Source organism: Chaetodon auriga, chromosome 5 (assembly GCF_051107435.1).
Source record: "Chaetodon auriga isolate fChaAug3 chromosome 5, fChaAug3.hap1, whole genome shotgun sequence".
NCBI lineage: Eukaryota > Metazoa > Chordata > Actinopteri > Chaetodontiformes > Chaetodontidae > Chaetodon > Chaetodon auriga.
In genome coordinates this window covers 5148300-5168944 of record NC_135078.1, presented here as the reverse complement: position 1 = coordinate 5168944, position 20645 = coordinate 5148300, and the positions used below count along the sequence as shown (strand labels likewise).

General features: G+C 41.6%; 1 protein-coding gene across 1 annotated transcript in view; it reads right to left on the bottom strand.

Moving 5' to 3' along the window:
- zmat4a (zinc finger, matrin-type 4a) overlaps window positions 1–20645 on the bottom strand; it is a 117594-nt gene that overhangs the window by 16519 nt on the left and 80430 nt on the right. The window contains exons 5-6 of the mRNA XM_076731664.1: window positions 20137–20358; window positions 5329–5425 (exon numbers count right to left, since the gene is read on the bottom strand). Of these exons, the coding sequence (XP_076587779.1) occupies window positions 5329–5425; window positions 20137–20358 (319 nt within the window). The remainder of the gene's footprint in view (window positions 1–5328; window positions 5426–20136; window positions 20359–20645) is intronic.

Genomic DNA, 20645 nt, shown 5'->3' with positions numbered 1-20645 from the left:
TTTTCCGTTGGACCTTTTTTTAGACAAGCTTGCACATTTGTACAGGAAGCCATTGGACCGTGCCATTAATTAGAAAGTAAATGTGAATCAGGAGAGGACTTTGCTTATTTTCTGATGTTTTTGGACCATTAGTCATGAATAATAGTTGTAAACAGCTCTCTGAACAACATTAGCTAGCTCTGTTACCTGGTGAAGGAAGTTACTGATGTATTATGAGAACTGAAGCGTTCCAAGACACCCAGTCATTCCAGTGATGATATTGTACACTGAACCCAAACACTGGGTGACTGAAATCACTGTCACTTGCTTTCAGTTTCAGTTGAGATGATGCATTAAGTTGCACAAGTGCAGCACAACTTGTTAATAGCCAGTGTAGATTACAACAAGAGTTACATCTGTAACTCTCTGTATGCAGCTGTGAGGTGAGCTTTATGCTGCAGAATGGCTGCTGTGCATCGCCCAGGCCAGTGCTACACTTTGGCGGTGGTTGAGATGAACTTCCCTGCTTCACTGAAGTGCTTAGAGTATCACGATGTAATCCATAATTATGGCTCTGTGAAATCTGGGTGACCATCACATGATGTATTTTGGCATTAAACTCAACTAAGATATAAACTAAGATTTTGAAAGTTCTACCTGGAAAACCATGGTGGTATTATCCACTGAAGAGTGCTCGAGCTTCCCAAGCCTGCTGTGAGACTACCTGTTGGCTTGTCTGTATGTATTGCATTATGTGTGCTTGGTTATTGTGAAATATATGTGAATATTCCGTCTTGAGTACTTGCTTCTCTTTTCCCCTTAGTTATCACTGATCAGTCCAGCCGAGCGTCTCTTGGCTTCTCTGCTGCACTCAGCACTGAGCTCCTCCTCTCCTCCTTGGCTGGGGACCACAAAAAGGCGCTTGGCTATTTTTGGGTGTACTGTGATGCTCCAACACAGTCAAAAAAGATAAAAGCTACTTTAGGTTTTCCCTACTTCAGCTTTGGAAACGGCGGAGGTGAGAGCACCGGCATGTATATGTATGTGTGTGTGTGTGTGTGTGTGTGTATGTGTGTGTGTGTGTGTGTGTGTGTGTGTGAGTGAGGGGTGGGTGCCATAAAGCCAAATCAAACTAGTAAATCTTAATACAAAGTCCATTAGGTTGTACTTTTCTGCTTTGGATGCCAACAGCAAGTCAGCTGGTTTAAGCATCGGGGTTGTTCTACTTATGTAGCTGGCTCGTTAGAGGAGTATCGATCACACTTCTCATTAGTACACCTGTCATGAAGGGGTAATTTGTTCCCCTCCTGAGTCAAAAATTGAATTTCCTCATTGCTTCCCTGCCCTTAGTTCATCTTAACAAAGAGCAGCATCTGTTTACTGGTTCAGAGTACATCGGTGTGACCCTCTTCATATTGATGTGACATAATCAGACCTACGCACCCACTCAGACACAGACAATCCAACCTTACCTAACCTGGTGCAACATGCAGATAATAACACGAATGGAAAAAGATTTCAGTAAGAGCAGAAATAAACGGACCGTAAAGATGTGAGGATAATTGTGATTGTTCTGACTGTGAATGTGATTTCAAATGTGAAGACTTTCTCTAGGCTGAATTCAAGGCTTGTATTGGTGTCTGAACAGTATTCAATGCGTTACAGCTTCGTTTAAAGCAGCAACAAACGTATCGTGTTTTTACATGACGATGATCAGTTAAAATAATTCACTTGCTTTTAGATGATGTCTTGTTTTCTTTTCCCCCACTGCAATGACTTTAAGCCTACATGAACTACATGTTTTGGCCACTTGAGGTCATTGCAACAAACACAACATTAACACATTATGACTGCATAAAGTCATTACGGCGAATGTGTCAGCAAACAGTTGTCTAGTTACACATCCAACAGACAAGCTGCAACGCTGGCATTTATTTGGAGTTATCCATCCGACCACCCACCAAATTCCAATAATCAAGTTCAGCTCTGAAATACTTCTCACATCAAATTCCTATGCATAAATTTACTGCAGTACAAACACAGTCAAAGCACGGTGATGTTATATTGTGCAGTCTGTTTGGTAAATGGTCACAAGTATTTCATTGTAATAGGACACACATTATTAACTCTGTGTTAATAATGGGATTCGATGAGCCTCATTGAACTTTTGCTAATAGCTCTTTAGTGTTGGATAGATTCAGAAATTTTAGGTTCTCAGAAAAACACAAAGTGCTTGATAACATGAACAGCTGGAACTTTAAATCACAACAGGTGTGGTGACTGAGGACAGAGAGTCACTGCTGGCTGCTAATGCTGCAGCTCAGGTGGGTGCCAGGCCTGACAGAATGGACTACAATAAGCATGCTTTACAAGCACTGAGAAATCATGCTAAGAAAAAATATCACATTGAAGTCATCAAGGGCAAAGCTAATGGCTTACCACTGAAAAGACCGACTGTGACAAGAAAAGGTAAAGAAGACAAGGACAGACTGAGGAGTGTACCTGAAAGCAGAAATTAATTCCTGGCAACACGACTGGCTGCTCTCAACCAACTCCTGAGAGAAATATCTGACTCTTTACTGCTAAATTCCCCCCATGTTCACCAGCTAGCCACTAACTGTTTCTCCCATTTGATGCCAGTAGGCGCGGATGGTTTTTAAAGCTTTTATGATGAAAAAAGCAGCTTCCTGCATCCGCAAACGACCACAATGAGAACAATGAGACTGAAACCAACACAGTACAGCTGCGTGCTGTAAAACCAAAACAATGAGCTGAAAGATGATAAATGTTCCACAGAGCTGAGGGGAGCTGGACAATCTGTGGTTTCATCCATATGAGAGACCCCTATTACATTACACTTCACCATTATACCAATCATTTAGTCCATTATTAATATAGAAAAAAAAATTGCTGTATTATTGGTGCAACTTTAACTTCTAAGAGTATGTTGCTAGTTATAAACATATACCAATTTGAATTATCTGGATAAAGACTCACCACTTTGCTTTTTTTCCAATGGTAAAAAGTCAACACTCCACTCTAAGTTTCCAATATTTTAAATTATGCAGAGTGGTGTTATTCTTCTACAAAACTGTCTTTGGCTAAGTGTAAATAGCACTGTAGCATGGAGATCAGGAAGGAGCGAGGCCAGCCAAGAGCTCATTTTTTTAGAGCTTGGTCAAATCATGGAGTCATTATTAATCATATCATCATTATTATCATTATTTTCTTTTAAAACATAATTGAAGTCATACAACAGCAGGTTTTCCAATCTCCATTCCTTATTCTAAGGATCAGATAGACTGTAGAGGCTGCTGTGTAATTCTTTTCCAGTCCTGTAGTGAGAAAGGACACCAGGCGCATTAAATATCATCATCAGCCCCTCTTTGAAGTTTGTAAAAACAGACAAGCCTTTCTTGTCTGCGTGTAAACTGCAGCAAATGTCCTAAATAGGCCCGAGGCAGCGTTGTGGGATATGTGGATGAAATCAGGCTGGTTAGGGTGGAGGTGGGAGCTTGGGGGGTCACGTGTGGTCTGAATTCCCTGCAAGAGCTGTGCCCTTCTCTGGGTAGGGTGTGTGTGTGCAGTGATATGATGAGATCTGCATGGAAACCAAGTGCCTTCGACTAGGCGTTGCAGGCATCCGTGACTAAAGCACGGGGCTGTTAAACGGCATGTCACGTCTCCTGATGCCAGCATCCCTGTGGATGTGTGCAGCCAGAAACTGGCCAACAGGGGGAATTAATTCCAGGACATGCACCATGTAAGCCCCATCTATTCACACCTTCTGCCCAGGGCCCCCGCAAAACCCATCACAGTTTACAGTTCTCTTGTTCCTACTGAAAGTGCTTGAGGTCAAAGGAGACGCCAAGAAAATGAAAGAATAAATAAGCGCACACGGGCCTGTGGTTTGAGTTGAGAATAAAAACAAAGTCAAGCCAAAACACTTTACACGTTCCAACTTTGAAGGACATGGACCCCCCTGAAATCATATAACATCATGTCAGTTGCTGCTAGCTGTTTTCATGTGACTCTTCCTGTCTAGTGACCACAACAATACCAGAATTTAACTCTGATGTAAAATGAAACCTCATTCATTTCTTTTATCAACACAAAACAATTATTCAGCGTCAGCCTTTGCATCAACATTTGGGCCTTTTTGATGCCTGCAGTGCCTGTACCCTCATTACATAAATCTTTTTTTTTTTTTTTTGGAAATACACTTGAATTTGCTGTCTTGCAGACAGTTACATGAGAAGATTGATGTAACTCATGTTTGTCAGTTAAATACGACCACAGAGCCAGAAGACTGTTAGCTGGAAACAGTGAAACACGTAGCCTAGCTCTGTCCAAAGGTAAAATCCTACCAGCACCTCTAAAGCTCTCTAATTAACACGTTATATCTTGTTTGTTGAATGCAAATGTGTCTTGTGCAGTCTGTCTATTGTAGCTGCTATGTTGTACATTTTCTTCGAAATGCAAACTTGTATACATTTAAACAAATAATGATTTCTACCTGTCTAACAGGTATTTAGCATACTTAGCATGAACTGCTTCAACAACATTAAGAATACAACATCAGACTGTGAAGTGGAAACAAAACAACAATCTTGTTTTTTTTGCTATGTGTTTATGTCTTATTATGTGTTATTATGTGTTTAATGATTTTAAAACAGATAAGGACTGAACAGAGGGTATTCAGATGCAATGCAAAAGCAGTGCGCACTTCAGTACCAGTCCCAATTGTTTGGGAAAACTTGTAGATTTGTTTAATGGTGCTTGAATTTTCAAAAGCTTCATGCCGGTATTCATTTAAGATACCTGTTGTGACTACCAGGGGACGAGCTGTGTGCAGCTTTAAATGAGCTTTGTTTTATAGCTTCTTTCTAGACAGTGGAGAGTGAGCTCCAGCAGGCTGCGTGTTTGTAGTGACTGTACTGTAAGAGCTTGTTGATTCTCCGACTGAGATTACAGCAGCCTGTGGGTGTCTGCAGTGTAAAAGCAGGAAAAGGCTCAATTAGAGACTTTTCCTTAAAAGTGTAGACTGAAGTTAAACAGCAAAATGAAATCACAGGATCCCTTCAGCAAAATGAGTCCGTCTGAAATGTCTGTCTCAGCAATGTAACTCTCTACGATACTCTAATCATACAATGTGTAATGAACCGCATCTTAAGTGCAAGGCTTCCTTAAGAAGCACAGGATTTCAAGGACACAGGTGAAAGCAAAGAAAACAACATATTTTTGTGCCAAAAATGAAGTGTAGCATTTAGCATTTAGCACTGCATCATTAATAGTTAAAAGGGGAGATTAGCTGTGTTGCAGCAGTGAACAGCAGCGTGATCCACTGACTTGTTTTGGTGCTTGGAGCCCTGCAGATGTGCATGGTACTGTGCCACCGAGTTCAGCGTGACGCTGCAGACTTCACAGGTATAGCTCCGTTTCAGACCTGGAATCAAAACAGAAAATATATTAAATGAACAACTATGGGACAAGAATACAGCTCGAAAACACCACCTGCTTTTCATCCACATTGTACAGTGAGGAATGGAAATAAATATCTGACATTTCCACATCATTATTCAATAGACGTATTTTCACTCTCCTGCACACAATCGATGCAGAATCCATCAAATGTGGACATTCCTCCTGCACAAACACTTCCTCCATGGAGATGCATTTCAGTCTTACTGTAGGTGAGTATTCCTGTGCGTTTTCAACACAGCCAAAGCTGATAGAGGCGGATGGTGGAAAAAATCAATTTGAACTAGACAGACAATGAAATGTCATGCATGTCAAATCCCAAGGAAATAAATTTCACAGCTGAATCTGAAAACTAGTACTTGAGACACTTATGTTTCCAGGGTTTTTACAGGTAGAGGAGTGTTTATATACACATTTTGTAATACACTTGAACATTTTATCAATGCGCCAAGGATGACTGATGGCCGTCCAATCCAACCTCAAGCTCGGCCTCAAGCCTGTACTCAGACATCAGCTTTTATGTGCTTTTAAGAAGTGCTGTTTTCAGTTATAACAATTCATCCTGGAGGAAAAATTAACGTCTGTATCAAATTTAATGGCAACCTATCCAATAGCTGTGGAGACAAATCAGAAATGTGAACCTCATGGTTGTGCTTGAGGAAAAGTCAGGAAATCTGTCTGTCATTCCCATCCCGAGAGCCATGTATTGAAGTAATTCCTTAACTCCAGTTTAACTGAATCCCAAAAATTAGGAACAGTCACAAAAGTCATAGTTTAGAATAAAGAATTCACACAAACTCACCAGGCCACAGACAGTACCTGAGACCTTGAGGTGTCTAAGTTATTAGGAATAACCACATTTTAAAAAAAAACTGTCTAAGTTCTTCAAAAGCGTTCATCAACAGTGTCCTCGGCGTCTGTGATTGTACTTACTGAGTGGATACTGAGTCAGCGCCCTGTTGCTGCAAATTATAAGCCCCCTGTATAATCGCTGTCATGTTGTACTAATCTTATTGTGGTATGAAAAATGGCCGTCTTCATTGCCTCGCTCTTACAATTGAGTTAACTCCTCCATAAATATGCCTCAGAGCAAAAGGCCAGGAAAAAATAAATGTCACCCTGCACTCATTGAATCACATTTCCATATCCTCTTCAATCAAAATTCCCCCATGAATGATCATTTAGTCTAAATCGTCACACCAAGGAACGAGCGAGTGAGTCTCAGAAAGATATTTTCTTCTTTCAGGCCAGTGGCAGGCAACGTCTAAAATTTGCCATTCGATCACAACTTACTTCTCAGAAGTTGATGTCAGCTGTTTCCTGCTAACATTTTGATGGAGGGCAATATTCCCCTGAGAGAGAGGGGCAAATCTCTTCCTTTCACTTTCCTCCTGATAAGCTGTACAATAACCACTCTGTCAGTCGGCCGCCACCAGGATTGAGATTTCAATTTTGCGCGGTCGTCCCCAGACGCAGTCATGAGCTGACATGAAAGTTCTGCAGCAGGCAGCGAGGGTCTGCTCTGCAGTGGCCCTTTGACAGCTTGCTTCTCAAACAATTTTTGAAAGGGTGAACGATTATACAGCGGCCCCGGTATCCATCACTGCCAGCCACCTGCGGCTCTTCCCTCATGCCGCTGCCTTGCATGAGCGATGAAGCACCAGGAGCCTTCGGGCCCTTGCACTGCTTCCCCTCGATCACCTTTACTCTCTACTTTCTGAGGCATCACCAGCGAGTCATTGGGGACTCGTTTGTTTTGGTTAACTTGTCCCTTAGCTGAGAAAAGAGAGGCAGCTCAGGAGAGCATGCAGAAGAAGAAGAATATGCCCTGCCGTCTCATTTATTTGGGTTAAGTTGGAATTGCATAAAACCAGAGCAAAAGGTTGTGGAGGTGATGCATGAGGAGGAAAATGCTATCTGATTTTCTTTATCTTCATTTGATTTTCAAGTCACAGAGGAGACTTTTAAGAAAGTAGCCAATGGGTAAACTACAGAAACAAGAAAATGCCAAAGGAATATGAGTGAATGTAATGAGAATCTGCTCATCTCAGCCCCTCATTTAACTGACTTTTGTGAATGCTGGATCTGTATTTCCAGAACATCCTAAGGCTAAAAGTATCTCAATGTGCTGAGCCGGGAGCAGTGTGTCACATGCAATAAATAATTGAAGAAATAAACGAAGCAGATTTCATGGTCATTGCGGGATCATCCAGTATGTATCCTCCAGGTTACTGAAGCCATGTGCAGTTTTTATTACGTGTCCATAGTGCCGTACTGAAAACATGGACCAGCAGTATTTGAAACCAAAAGTAAGGAAACTGATTCATGTTAGTCCTACTTTCAATATTAAAAATGAGAAAATATTATATGGAATCGAATTTGAGTTACAAATGTCCCTGCATTGAGTTTGTATATGATTGTGGACTATGTATATTTAGATATGTACTGCATCGTATAAGAAGGAGAGAAAAAACCAAAAGTCCCCTTCACTTTAGCGCCAGTGAAAAGTTAATAAAGCACAATCCAATCTCATAGAAAGCTCATAGAACATGATAACTGGCACATTGGTCTGTACATTGGCTCACCAATAAGCCAGAGATTGGGGTGAGTTGAGTTATTTCATTTGCTCTGCAGTAAATCTCTGCTTGTCTCTCAGCTAATTGAGACCTATTGCCTGAGCCGTTGGGAGGGGACATGGTGGCGGTATGACTGAGTGCAGTCCTCTGTGTGTGGACTGTTTATGAGCAGGAAAAAGGTGGTGCAGGTCCAGGGTTCATGCTAAATTAACCAGCAGCCATCTGCCCCACTCAGATGGTGCAAGTTTAGCTCATTCCCTCCCTGATTGCAGCGGGGCACCCAAGCTGAAAAAGCATATGCTAAATCTGAATCTGCATGAAACAAATAGTTTGCAACTGTGGGAGATATTATAATGAATTGCTTTGTGAAATGGACTTTCACAATGGAATCGTCATTCAAAAGTGTTTTCAACCCCTTCAAGCAATAAAACAAGCATGCTCACCCAATCATGAATAAGATTGGTGTCTGAAATTGGATATAGGTAGGAAATGGGCAGTCAGTAAAGGCATTATATCTTGATGAGAAGAGGCACTAGCTGGAAGCAAATAGCTGGCCTTCTGCTGGTCCAATCTAGTGTTTAAAGTGAACCAGTTAGTGACAGACTTTGCCCTTAGTTTCCACTTGAGGAGGACCTTGTGGTACTTTGCCAGTCTCTGCCATTAACAGGTCTATTTTGGGTCAGGGGGAGTGTCAAATATAACACACAGACAAGAGCAACAGCTTGAGAGCTGCAATTGCAGGGACCTATAGAAGGAGAGGAAGTGAGAAAGAGGGAGACGACGTGCTGAATCACACCTGCCAGAAATGCAGCTCGTATAAACGGCAATGATGGAGTCTGGAAAAACAGAATTTGTCTGTCAGGTGTTTCACAGGCGGGACTGCGGTCTGAATTTAGTGTCTGGGAGTGAGCACTGACATATTAAAGGGAGAAATAAAGAGGAAGCAGTTCCATCTATGAGAACAGGACTGACGGTCGAGTTCTGACCGTGCATTGGGATCCTTCTTTCTTTCATGGCATCAAGAGGCCAGGTCAGCTCAGGTCACTCAGCCGGGTTGAAACAGTCTTATCTACAGTGTTGTACCTGCTCACTATCAAACTAGAGCACTATCTGTGCTGTCAAACTACATTATGATTAAAGCCCCTTCACAAACACCTCCTTTTTAGTGTAATATGACATACCTAAAATAGAACAGCTCTTGTCCTCGATCCCTGCTGAACACAGACATGATCCTGCTCTCTGCTGAATGGCAACTTTGCGGTTTACTATCAAAGAGTCGAAGTGATACTGAAGCCTTTTTCTTTTTGAATATTTTCCCCTCATTTTTGAAAGGAATATGCCTGAAACTGTGTCTGGTGAGTTTAGAGCTATAACAGAGCTATAACCACTATTGGACACAACCAGCTCCAAATGTGTTGAACTGAGCCAGGTTTTGTGTCAGCGGGCAACCAAAATGGTCATTTGCAGAGTGATGTTAGTGAGCTGTAAAATACCTTTTATATTTCAATAAAAATCAATAAAACCACACAAACTACTCAAAAAACGATTCATCTGTTCGTAAATGGCCACTGTGAATATAGAGAATGGAGATTAACGCAACGCTAACACAGAGAGACGAACACTGTTTGCTCAATGGAAACCTGCTGCTTTGCCTTAGCCCATCAGAGTGGCAATGTTATTGGCTAAAATGTCTGTCAGTCGTCCCTACTGAATGAAACTAAAGATCACTGGCAAGAACATAAAAGTAATTCGAGGTCTTATAGATTTTTCTCAAGGATGAAACATTCACGACACTAAAAGCATTGGAGGGTTTTGTTCATCAGACTCTTACGATGAAAACAGTTTGGACTTCAGAGCATCATACATCTGTCCTCACAGACAGTGAGAAGGGTTCGTTTTGCTTTGCACTGCTTGCACTGCTGTTATGAATCAAGAAACTGTTGCACTGCTGGAAGCGTGAGGCCACATCACAGGAAGGACGTGTGTTTGTGCAGAGCATATCTGTACTTTGTTGAGCTGTACCTACTGTAGTTAATAAAAGGAGTTAAATTATATATTATCATCTAAATTCAACATTAATTATGAATTTTTCACACTATCGCTGCTAATTTTCACACAACTCCCACAATCTTTCCCTCGTGCTGTACTGACAAAGAAGGGCCCCGTCCCTGCCCTGAATAAACCGTGGTGCTTCTTTCGATTAATCACGCTCTCTTAGCGCTGAATTAATCGCGCTAAGCTCCATAAAGTTCTCTTGTGTCAGTGCTTTTTAATAATATTCAACAGGAAGATGGTGACTTGGGCCAGCTGGCTGCTCAAACCTCAGTGTTTTTTCTCCTCTGTTTGTGCTTCTCAGTTCTGTACTGACCCACTGCTCTGTCGCTCTGTGCTTTTTTATTTTATTTTTTTTGAACAATCAGATCATTTAAGGTCCTTTTAGCTGAAGTGGCTGCTTGACTCGCTGACATTCACTTTAGTTATCAAAGCCAGGGCAGGTGTCTCCAAAAGCTAGGAGGTACAGTCAGTGAGAGATGGACATGGAGGGTGTTTCAAATGTTTCCAAGCAGACTTCACAGCAGCTTAATTTCACAGCCAATGAGACTGGTGGAAGATGATGTCACTCTCCGTTTCAGGCTTTTAATGACTTAAAGCTCAGAAGGGGAGGTGCTGGCAACAAATGCGTGCACTGTTCAGTATCTGTAAAATGTGTTTGTTGCACACTGCTCTTAAATAAAATTGCTCTCAACATGAATACGTCCCTCCCGTCCATGTACAGAGCTTCCTCCCTGTACTGGAGCAGAGCTGCCTCACCAGGAGAAGCACTTGGTGAATATGTGCCGGTCAGTCTGGATCCATCTTCAGGGCCTGATGCACCAGACACAGAGCAGACATGATGCATGATGAACTGTTGAAACTGCAGTTTCACTGAGTGTATGTTTCCTTTTTTTACTTTCATGTAACAAATTGTCAGCATTGCTCCCAGAGAACACAGCGATGTTTGATTGTATTTCGTCCAAAGGGAAGGGCTGAACGATTAATTGGTTTCATATTGAAATCTTGATTTGAAAGCATGCAATTTTCCATCGTGAAGAGCTGTGGTTATCATTTGGCCAATAACACAAATAACCACTGTAGTGTGTGTTTAAGCCAGCAACTGTTGAGTTCACCAACTATAATGAGAACTGTGGCTGACAAATGTACTCACTGTAGTTCATTGATGCTAATAGAGTTCCAAAGTGGGAGAAGCTATTTTGGGTACCCCTGATTCTGGAAGTTAAAGCCCCATTCATTTTTCCCATAGACAACATCACATGACTCACAGTGTGATCAGGGTTAAGCACATTGCATCCGCTTTGCTGACAGTCTTCTGATAAACCTATTTCTGTGAACAGATGTTCACACACATGAAGAGCACCCAGCCTCTCCTGCAGTCATCTGACTGGCCACTCCGAAGCATTTGTGCTTCTTAGCAACCAAGTATGACACCAGAATAATGGAGTTAAGCAAAGGACGGCAGGTCCATTGATCACATTGACTGATAGGCACCTGTGTATTTGTACATTTGAAACAGGAACATTGCATTTGGAACCACAGGGGGTAAACACACAGCAATTTGTCAAGTTTCTAATTAAATTAAAAGTAATAAACCCTCATGTTGATATGTCACACTGATCAACAAGGAAATCTAAAAATGGCCCTTCATGTTGCCGACCCCTGACCTATATGATCCATACATTATTCACAGGCTCCTGTGTTTCTATGTTAAGTAACATTGAGGATATCACTTAAAGTAAACAATAAAATGGGAAAACACTTCCAGAAACAGCACCCCCTCCCACTTTGCAACTCTATTCTGTGAGCTGATGAAACAACAACAACAACAAAAAAGAGACTGTATGCAAGTGTCTGTATATTTACCCTCAGCCATGGATAAATAGACTGCATTTATACCGTCTATGTCTCTTTTACAATTCCCCACTCTGTAGAGCTTTGATGTTTGAAAAAACAAGCTGCAGGCTGTCTCTTGCTGTCCAAAAAGACCAACAGAGCACTGAGTCTTCTCCTGCACAAACAGGTGATCACCTCACGTCAATGTGACACAGGTAGCGGTGGCTCAGTAGCTGTAGGAGCTTTTAGAATGTCCTGTTACAGACCAGGATCCTGTTTATAACAATCTCTCTCAAATGTCTAGAGCATTTTCTAAGAGTGTTTCTGTGAAGGCTCTTCAATTTCTGCATGCGTTTCCTAAAGCAGCACTTCAGAGCGAGTGTGCACACACACTGTTAAGAGCTTCTTCAAGTCGGCTGTCTGTGGTGCTGAAATACACTTTAAAGCAGCTTCACATTTTTAACTGTCTGAACGCTGCACTTTAAGTTAAAAATACATACATCACAAAGGCTAAAGAAAGAAAGGAACACAAAGAAATGTTCTATACTTGGAGTTATTAGTAAGAAAATGAAACTTTCGGCTAGGTGCCCTTTATAATTCATGTTACTGGGTGGAAGTCTAATTAAGAATGTAAACTGTGATTGATTTAGCTGCTGCTGAATGCAGATGTTACCCTTAAACTCATCTTAGATCCTAAACGAAGCAGCAGTGGATCCTATACTACACTCATGAATATTCACATCCTCTGCTGTCTCAGCCTGTCATCATCTCTGTATCACACCTGCTGTGTATAAGCACACGGCACACCATTTTCCATAAATCAAATGAATTGAGGTTGAACGATACGGAAGCTGAAAAGGAAGATGATGGCAAAATGAAAATGAGAGTATGTCGACTGTTGAATTCATTTGTTTCATTTTCTTACTTTCTAATTTAAGAGAAGGGAGAAAGTGTTGATCTCAGAGAAATGCATACGGAGCGAGCGTGCAACACTTTCTTCCTACTCTCAGACCTGCTCCCAGTGATCAGCACCTCACTGCAGCCCGAGGTGTGTGTCTGTGATTGTGAGATGAGCAAAAATAATAAATACTTCAATAAATCATGTCGTTTTTGGCACCTCTTAACCTCTTGAAACACGAGGCAGGGACACATCACCGCAGCAGAGAGGATCTACTGCAATCAGCTGAAGCTGCCACACTGACCACAACCATGCACAAGTGCACTAAGACATGGCAAAGCTCAATATGATACAAGGAATGAAACTATGCAGCTGTTGTAACGTACTAATAAGTCTAACACCTTGGGATGGCATGAATATATTTGAATATTGAGTAATGTTATTGTGACAGAGCGGCTCCGTCACTGACTGTGGGCAGCGCGCTCACACACATACGCACACACATACGCACACAAAAGCTCTCATTCACAAGTCCCTGCTCACTTTCCCTGTCTTTCAATGAGTAATTAAAATATCCCATAGCCATTCCCCTTTCCTCCTCCGTTTCTGTAGCGCGGCCAAGGTGCCCTCTTGGTAGTTCTACCTCTGTTCATATATATATTCACATATGTATCCACACCACCATTGTATCACTGACCATGTGGAAGTGCGTTGCATATTCATCCTGCTGTCTCCCGCTGTCTGAGTTTGGTTGGCCAAACAGGGGCGTAACCTATTGCTCCATTAAATAGTCTGTCCTCATGCGTTTTTATGATCATGTGACCTACATTATTACCTTTTTTGTTTGTAAAGTTAAGTTTGTTGTGAATAACTTGTGATGGTTAAAGGGGAACATTTATGAAAATAAACACTATTTTTGCTCTATTTATATTTGGAGTTTGAGGGACTATAAATATGGATATGGTTAAAAAAATGCTGATTATGTTTTTTTTTTTATGTGTATATAGAGCCTAGTGGGAGGGGCAACTGGTTTAAAAGGAGACTGCTTGGCCCTGGATGAGTCAGTCTTGGAACTCAGTTCTTTGGAACATTATTTGAATCTTGATCTATCTTCTTTTTGCCTGTTTTTCCACCTTTTTGTAAATATCACTGTTTGCACCTTGGGAGGCTGGCAAATAAATTACGCCAACCCAGTATCTCTCTGGCTACGCCTGTGTTTTTCCCATTTTTTTTTTTTGAAGAAGTTAAAGGAAAACCCCGCGACAGTTATGTATACCAGTCATGTGAAATCTTAATATATGTGGGCTAAAGAGATCATTTTTTACATAGAGAGAAAGAATTTCAGTGCTTTAGTATTGTTTGAACATCCACCCCATCTTCTTTGAAGCCCCACATACATTTAACAATCACTCCAGTCACTTGTCATCATACAGAAACGGGAGTCACAGACGAATGAGGCAGTAAAAACAGAGAAACTGACCCTTGCATCAAACACAGCATCTGTTAGTGCCAGCATGCTGTCTTGCTGCACTGTATAGAACATACAGACCCTAACTCTGTCAAATAAACTGGCTCGTAGCTGTAACACAGTTTGCAGCAAAGACTGGATCATCTTGAGAAGGCTGTTATTCTGTCAAAGCCTTTTAAAATCACTCTACTCCAATCATTGCGGCACTGAATAGTGAAGAAGTCCGAAAGTCAGACTCAATATGTGCCTTCAGATGAAAACAAACATATGTTAAACGTTAACACAGCCTGAAAATAGTATTTCAAATGGTTGGTCCCAATTGCAATACACAGTTAGCACATTAATTTGTCCTACGCTCTTGTCGACTTTGCATTATTAAATACATAAAACCATCCTCTTTGGCAAGAAATTAGACTGCCAGTGGATGTATGTCATGTCTGCTGGTGTTGGAAATCACATTAGGTAAAGGACACAGCCTAAGTAAGAATGACTAATAAAACAAAGAAGATGATTTGGCATTTAGGCATATTTTATGATTCAGTGTTCACTGCTAGAGACTAAACAGCAAACGGCACGGCTAAAATGACTCTAAATGAGATCAAACTTCAGTGTGTATAATGTCACACTACTGCAAAGTTAACGCTGGGCTTCAGACCAGCCATAATGTTTCTGACGTCCAAGGAATCGCAAAGACAACACCAAACATTTAGAGTCACCTGAACCGAGCTGCCTGCTGTCTGGCTTTATACTGTCGGCTTGTCTGTTCCTGTCAGGTATCACAGGATAAAGCTGGGATGCTTTTTCACTCAGACACTCCCACCATTGAAGCAGAACAGATGAAGAGGCTGCAGCTCCTGTTTCATTTCGCTGCTGCATGGAGACAGAATGTAGGAAGATAAAAGAGTCTATGTCTGATGTTTCAGCCTCTTATAAGAGTCTCATTATATCCCCATACAATAAAGAGAATTACGTAGCAATCATCTCTCTTCATTCCTCCAGTTTCAAGATAACTAACTAATCTCTGTGCCATCAGTGTCCAGTCCTATGCGAGAGAAATACTCTTGCGTAGAATGACACTCCACCCCAAATCTATCCTTTTAGCTTTCAACCTTACAGGAGATGACTGTTTGATACTCAAAAGACAGACTTAAGCTTCAGTATAAACCAAATCTGCAAGAAAGAAGCAGTGGTTTTCAGAAAGTTTACAGTATTAGGTTAGCACGGACAAAGTCAGTGTAGTCGTTGGATGGCATCGTCTGTACCTGCTTACCATCAGTGCAGCCCATCCAGTGCTGTTATCAATACCAGTATCAATAAAATCCTAACCAAAGCCATCCATACTAAAGAATAATGTCAATGTAGAGAGGCCCTGTGCCAAAAAAGACCTTAATCTTTATAGTTTACAGTATATAAGGGTCACATGGTCAGTAAAGTTGTGCTTAATCAAATCACAACAGAGTCTCCTGGAGCAGAGTGGTGCTATTCCAGATTAAAAGTGATTTAATGGAATGGGAACTTGGAAGCGACAAGCTTCTGGGAAAATGTGGGGAACAGCATTTTTTTTTTTTTTTTTTGGGCACTGGGACCACAGGTTACTCCAAGAATGTTTACATTTGGATGACGGACTGTGCTTTAAAATGTAGTGATTCTATGCACCAGTTAGTGCCAATCTGATCTGTTGATATAGGTTAACACCTCTGATACTGACATGCATCAGTTCAACAAAGTGATCTATAGAGGTTTTAAATAGGGAAAAAAGAGCACTGTTATCATATCAGTGCTCTGTATCTGCAGATACCCTGAGCTGAGGTATCAGTATCAGTATGAGAAGAGACAAAGTTGGATTGGTGCAACCCAAGTAAGAAACACTTACACACGCTGAACTAAAAGCTAAGTAATAATAATAAATATCTATAAAACAAGCTGATTCACAAGTAAAACTGCCTATGTCTTCATTTCAGGAAAAATTAACTCAGTTATCTTTGAGGAAAAGACACCATCATGATCACAGCGATAACCAGGGAAAAGTCTATATTATTGCAATTCTGCAAACATTACAGTCCTCACTGTTAAAGTAGATGAAACATCTCATCTCCCCAATATTCACTGCAAACTTTGAACAGAATGAGCATCAGAAATGACAGGAAATCAGACTCCTTGCGTATTGGACACTTTGCAAACTCTACAGCGATGAGCAGCGAAATGTGAAACTTTGACCAAAATGAATTAAAGCCATTTGCAAGAGTGCAAGTGAGGAGTTCCATTTACCATATGCTGCAAAGTATTTCCTCACACAGTTTGGCGAATACACATACCTCTGCATCATTTCTGTATGTACAGATAAATAAAACATAAAACTTTTAAAGACCTCCTTTCAAAGAACGTTTTTTTCATCATGTGGTGGTCAGAGCTGCAGTAAGAGCTGGGTGGGCAGCAGCTTCATGTGACCCCTGAAGTGCCTTCTTCTCCACAAGTCAAACACAGGAGCAGTGGAACGCTAATGGCCAGCCCATGCATTTGCTTTCTTTCTGTGGCTGCACGGTGCTGTATACACAACAACAATATGCTGCTGAATATTTCATCACATGGCAATCTTCAGAGCCACACTGCACATTTTCTCAGCAAGTTGAAAAGTGCGCAAGGACCCCACTGGAAGTTGGGGAGAGGGAATCAGAGGACGGGCGAGCAGAGGACGAAGGGAAGAGGCAAACTCGGCAAAAAGGAGATGAAGAAAGATGAAAAGAAGGAAACAGAAGAGCACTCCCAGTCCTCCAGCTGCAGCGTCTCCTGGCTCTCCTCTCTGTCCCAACTGCCTGGTTGCCCTCGATGCCTGCTGCGGTCCCATTCTCTTCTCCACAGGCTCACAGTGCTGGTTTTGCCTGATAGGATGATTTGCCACTTCATTACTAATTGATAATCACCGGAGAGAAATACTCATTAGCCCAAGTGCTGAATAGTGCAGCAAGCATGCTGACATTTTCAGCCTCTTCATAATGACTGTGTTGATGTTGGCGAATCTGTCTCCTCCTTGCAAAGTGCAAAAGAGTTGAAGCCAAACATGAAGATGGCTTTAGGTTAGATGGAGAGGTGGAGCAGGAGCCTCTGAACGACCCAGAGTTTTGTTGCCATCAACACTGCCTTTACTCCAGATCTTTAGTGATTCTGTTATTGAGATCAATGTTTTCTCATTTCACATATTTCAGTGCACCAATCAGGATCATCAAAGCCTGATAACACTGTGGGGTTCTCACCTTGTGTCAATAAATCTAAAATATGATAATTTGAAAATAAATTAAGTTTGAGATGTCCCTTAAAAAATGATAAAGCTAATGACAGAAAACTGAATAGCTCCCTTGGCCAATTAGCACGCATTATTGCGGCGGTCCATAACCTCAGCTCAGTTTCCCATCTGCTGTCACGTCGCACACAGTGAAAGGCTTCAATATCAAACCACAAGGAACATCAGTCAAGCTTTAGCGTGCACTGCACAGCAAAGCTGGTAAAAACCTCAATGCTTTTAATCCATAGCCTTTTGGTTTCAAATTCTGGCATATCTGTATCATGAAAAGTCATGATGCTTTGACTGCTCGTAATTCTGCTACACACACTGGACAGACAACAGCCACCTGGATTACACTCGACAAAAAGTCTGAATCTGATCATTAAGAGACAAGATCTGATGAAGTCATAAGAAGCACCTTTTTAATATGATTTTTAAATTGTTTAGATTTGAGTTATTAAGTTTGTGGTAAATTGTGTCAATTGGGGGACAGGTGAGGAGTGTGGCATGCATATATACTGTATACATGGATGTGTGTGCAGATTTATGTTCAACCATATGTACAAAAAAAGAAAAAATCGGCATCATATTGAACTATAATACCAAGCAATGATATTGCATAAGTACTGTGAATGTACTGTATCTGAAAAAGACATCATGTACTCAAAAGCTCAGCAGCCAACCACTCATTTTGCCCTCAACCAGCCACAGTGCACCTATGGGCATAAAGAACCAATCAGCCTGTAGTTAGGGGTCCGTATCCAATCATCTGTGAGGACTTGTTTCTCCCATTCGTTGTGGTCACGCACCGATGCCCTTTACAACACCTCTGGGCTCCCTCTGCTCTTCTGGCAGCCGGCCCTCCACCGGCTGGAATAATATTGTGTAATTGTTATTGACATATTGTGACTGGGAGAGGATAAGCAAGAACATTCTCTCCTCCTCTGTTAAATTAACAGCTTGTGACACACTGGTGGAGTGCAGAAGGAGTCAAGCTGACAGCTCCAGCCAAGTGGGCTGCCTTTCACTTCAACAGTGGAAGACTTAGAAATCATCTGAATTCTTTCCAAATGTAAAGCCGCTCCCTATCCCTGATCAATACTACACGTCACATTATTGACTACAGCGTCTGAAAATTGATTAGAAGAATTACCACTTAACCATCCTTTATATAAAATTCTACTTGTTCTCTGACAGCAACCCGCCGTTAGAAAGACATATAATTATTACAGAGCCCTCAGCCTCGCACAGCGTTTTAACTTCTTTCAGCCCATAACTTTACTGTTTGGCTTCAGTCTCATTAACTGCATCTCCAGCTGGTTTCAGTGAAAAATAGCTCTAATAACCCCACAGTCAGCTACCTGTTCAGCACCAAACAGCAGACAGACAAAGTTAGCAAGTAGCTGGTGAAGCACTTAACAGCTAAAGAGCCAGATGTGTTTCTCAGAAGTTGGTGGAGACCAAAAATGAGGTACAATGAGAATTCAGAAATGAGCCTGACTTCATTTGACTGACTTTATTTTTATCCAAAAGGGGGAAAAAGCACCACCAAATCCTGCTTGTGACTAAAAATATATTGGACCTGTAGTGATGAAAACTACTATAAGCTCTACTATTTTTTGGTTCTAGGCCAGTTACTTCAATTTAACTTTGTTCGCGTGAGTCTTGAAGTTATCATTTATTTCTTAGGCACTCGTGTGCACTCGTGTACATTCTTCATTTTCTGTTGTTGGTATGTGTCCTCTGCTCAGCCCCAAACATTTGCCGTCTTGCCATGCTTATATGTATAAAGGAAGTACAGGAACAGAAAATGTCTTGACCCTGAAAGCCTTCACATTTCATAAAGAAACTTCCCCCAGCAAAACTTTTGCTTAATGACAAATAATGAGATATGTCATTGAGCCCTGGGGGAGCAGGCAGGACAGAGGTCAGGGTCAGCCAATGAACAGCCCCCCTGGAGCCTGTAGGGTATCAGGGTCTTCCTTAAGGACACTTCAGCTTGCTTCAGCTTCAGTCTGCCTGCTGACAAAGCACTTGAACCATGAAGATCTCTCTATTATTGGATGTTTCTCCTACCACTAGGTCAGCGCCTGTCCATTGATGCATGTTATGTTGTGGATGAGAAGCTCTGGGGTCAATAGGACTCTATATCATTACTTAACACCTTGCCATGGCTGCTCCCTCCGTCGCTGTACATAAGTTTGAGTGTGACACAGCCATTGGCACTGGGACATAACAGAGACAGCTGTCCTGGACACTGAGGCCTAGGGCCCAAAGAGCTTGGCAAAGATTCAATATCACACTATCATTTTCGTCTTATAAGACGTATATTTTGGTGCGTAACTGCTCCCCCCTAAACCTGGAAATGGCCACGCTGCAGCCTTACACTAAATACATATGAGCATAAACCAAATTCTGTGACATGCTTCATATTAATAAACCATTAAAACCATTTAAAAAAAGCATGAATGTGATTTAAAATGCACTGACTGGCAATGCACTGAAAATTATATTACAGCAATCAAATTCTAAAAAAGTGCTTCATGACTTCAGCAGTGTTCTGTACCTTTCATCTCTCCCATATCCAGGGTCTTGCCCAGCTGCTCCAGCAGGTCTGCTCTGGCAGCGTTCTTCTTGTGCTTTTTGCCATCATAATGTTGCTGAGCCATGCCTGGGTTGTTGAACCAGGCGTTGCATAGCTGGCAGTAACGGTCCGAGTCGCGGCGCTGTCGCGGGGAGGTCATGGGAGAAGATTCTGGGGAGTTCTTTACAGGACTGGGAGATGCCTCTGAAAGAAAAACAACAAAACACAAGAGTGAGGTTCAATCAAATCAAAAATGATTTGGTGTTTAAATGTGTACCAATTTTGATAAACAAACAGTGGTCATAAGTTGATGTAACCCCCCCGCAAAGGAAATGATGATAAGACATTGACAAGGGCAGCTTCCTGTTTGAACACATACAATTCAGCAGGTGATCTGTAAGTGTCTGAGTGTCTTTTCTCGGCTTGTGAGAGTCCATCCTGATGTCTTTTCATCTTTCACCATATTGGAGTTATTTCACTGTCATTTTAAC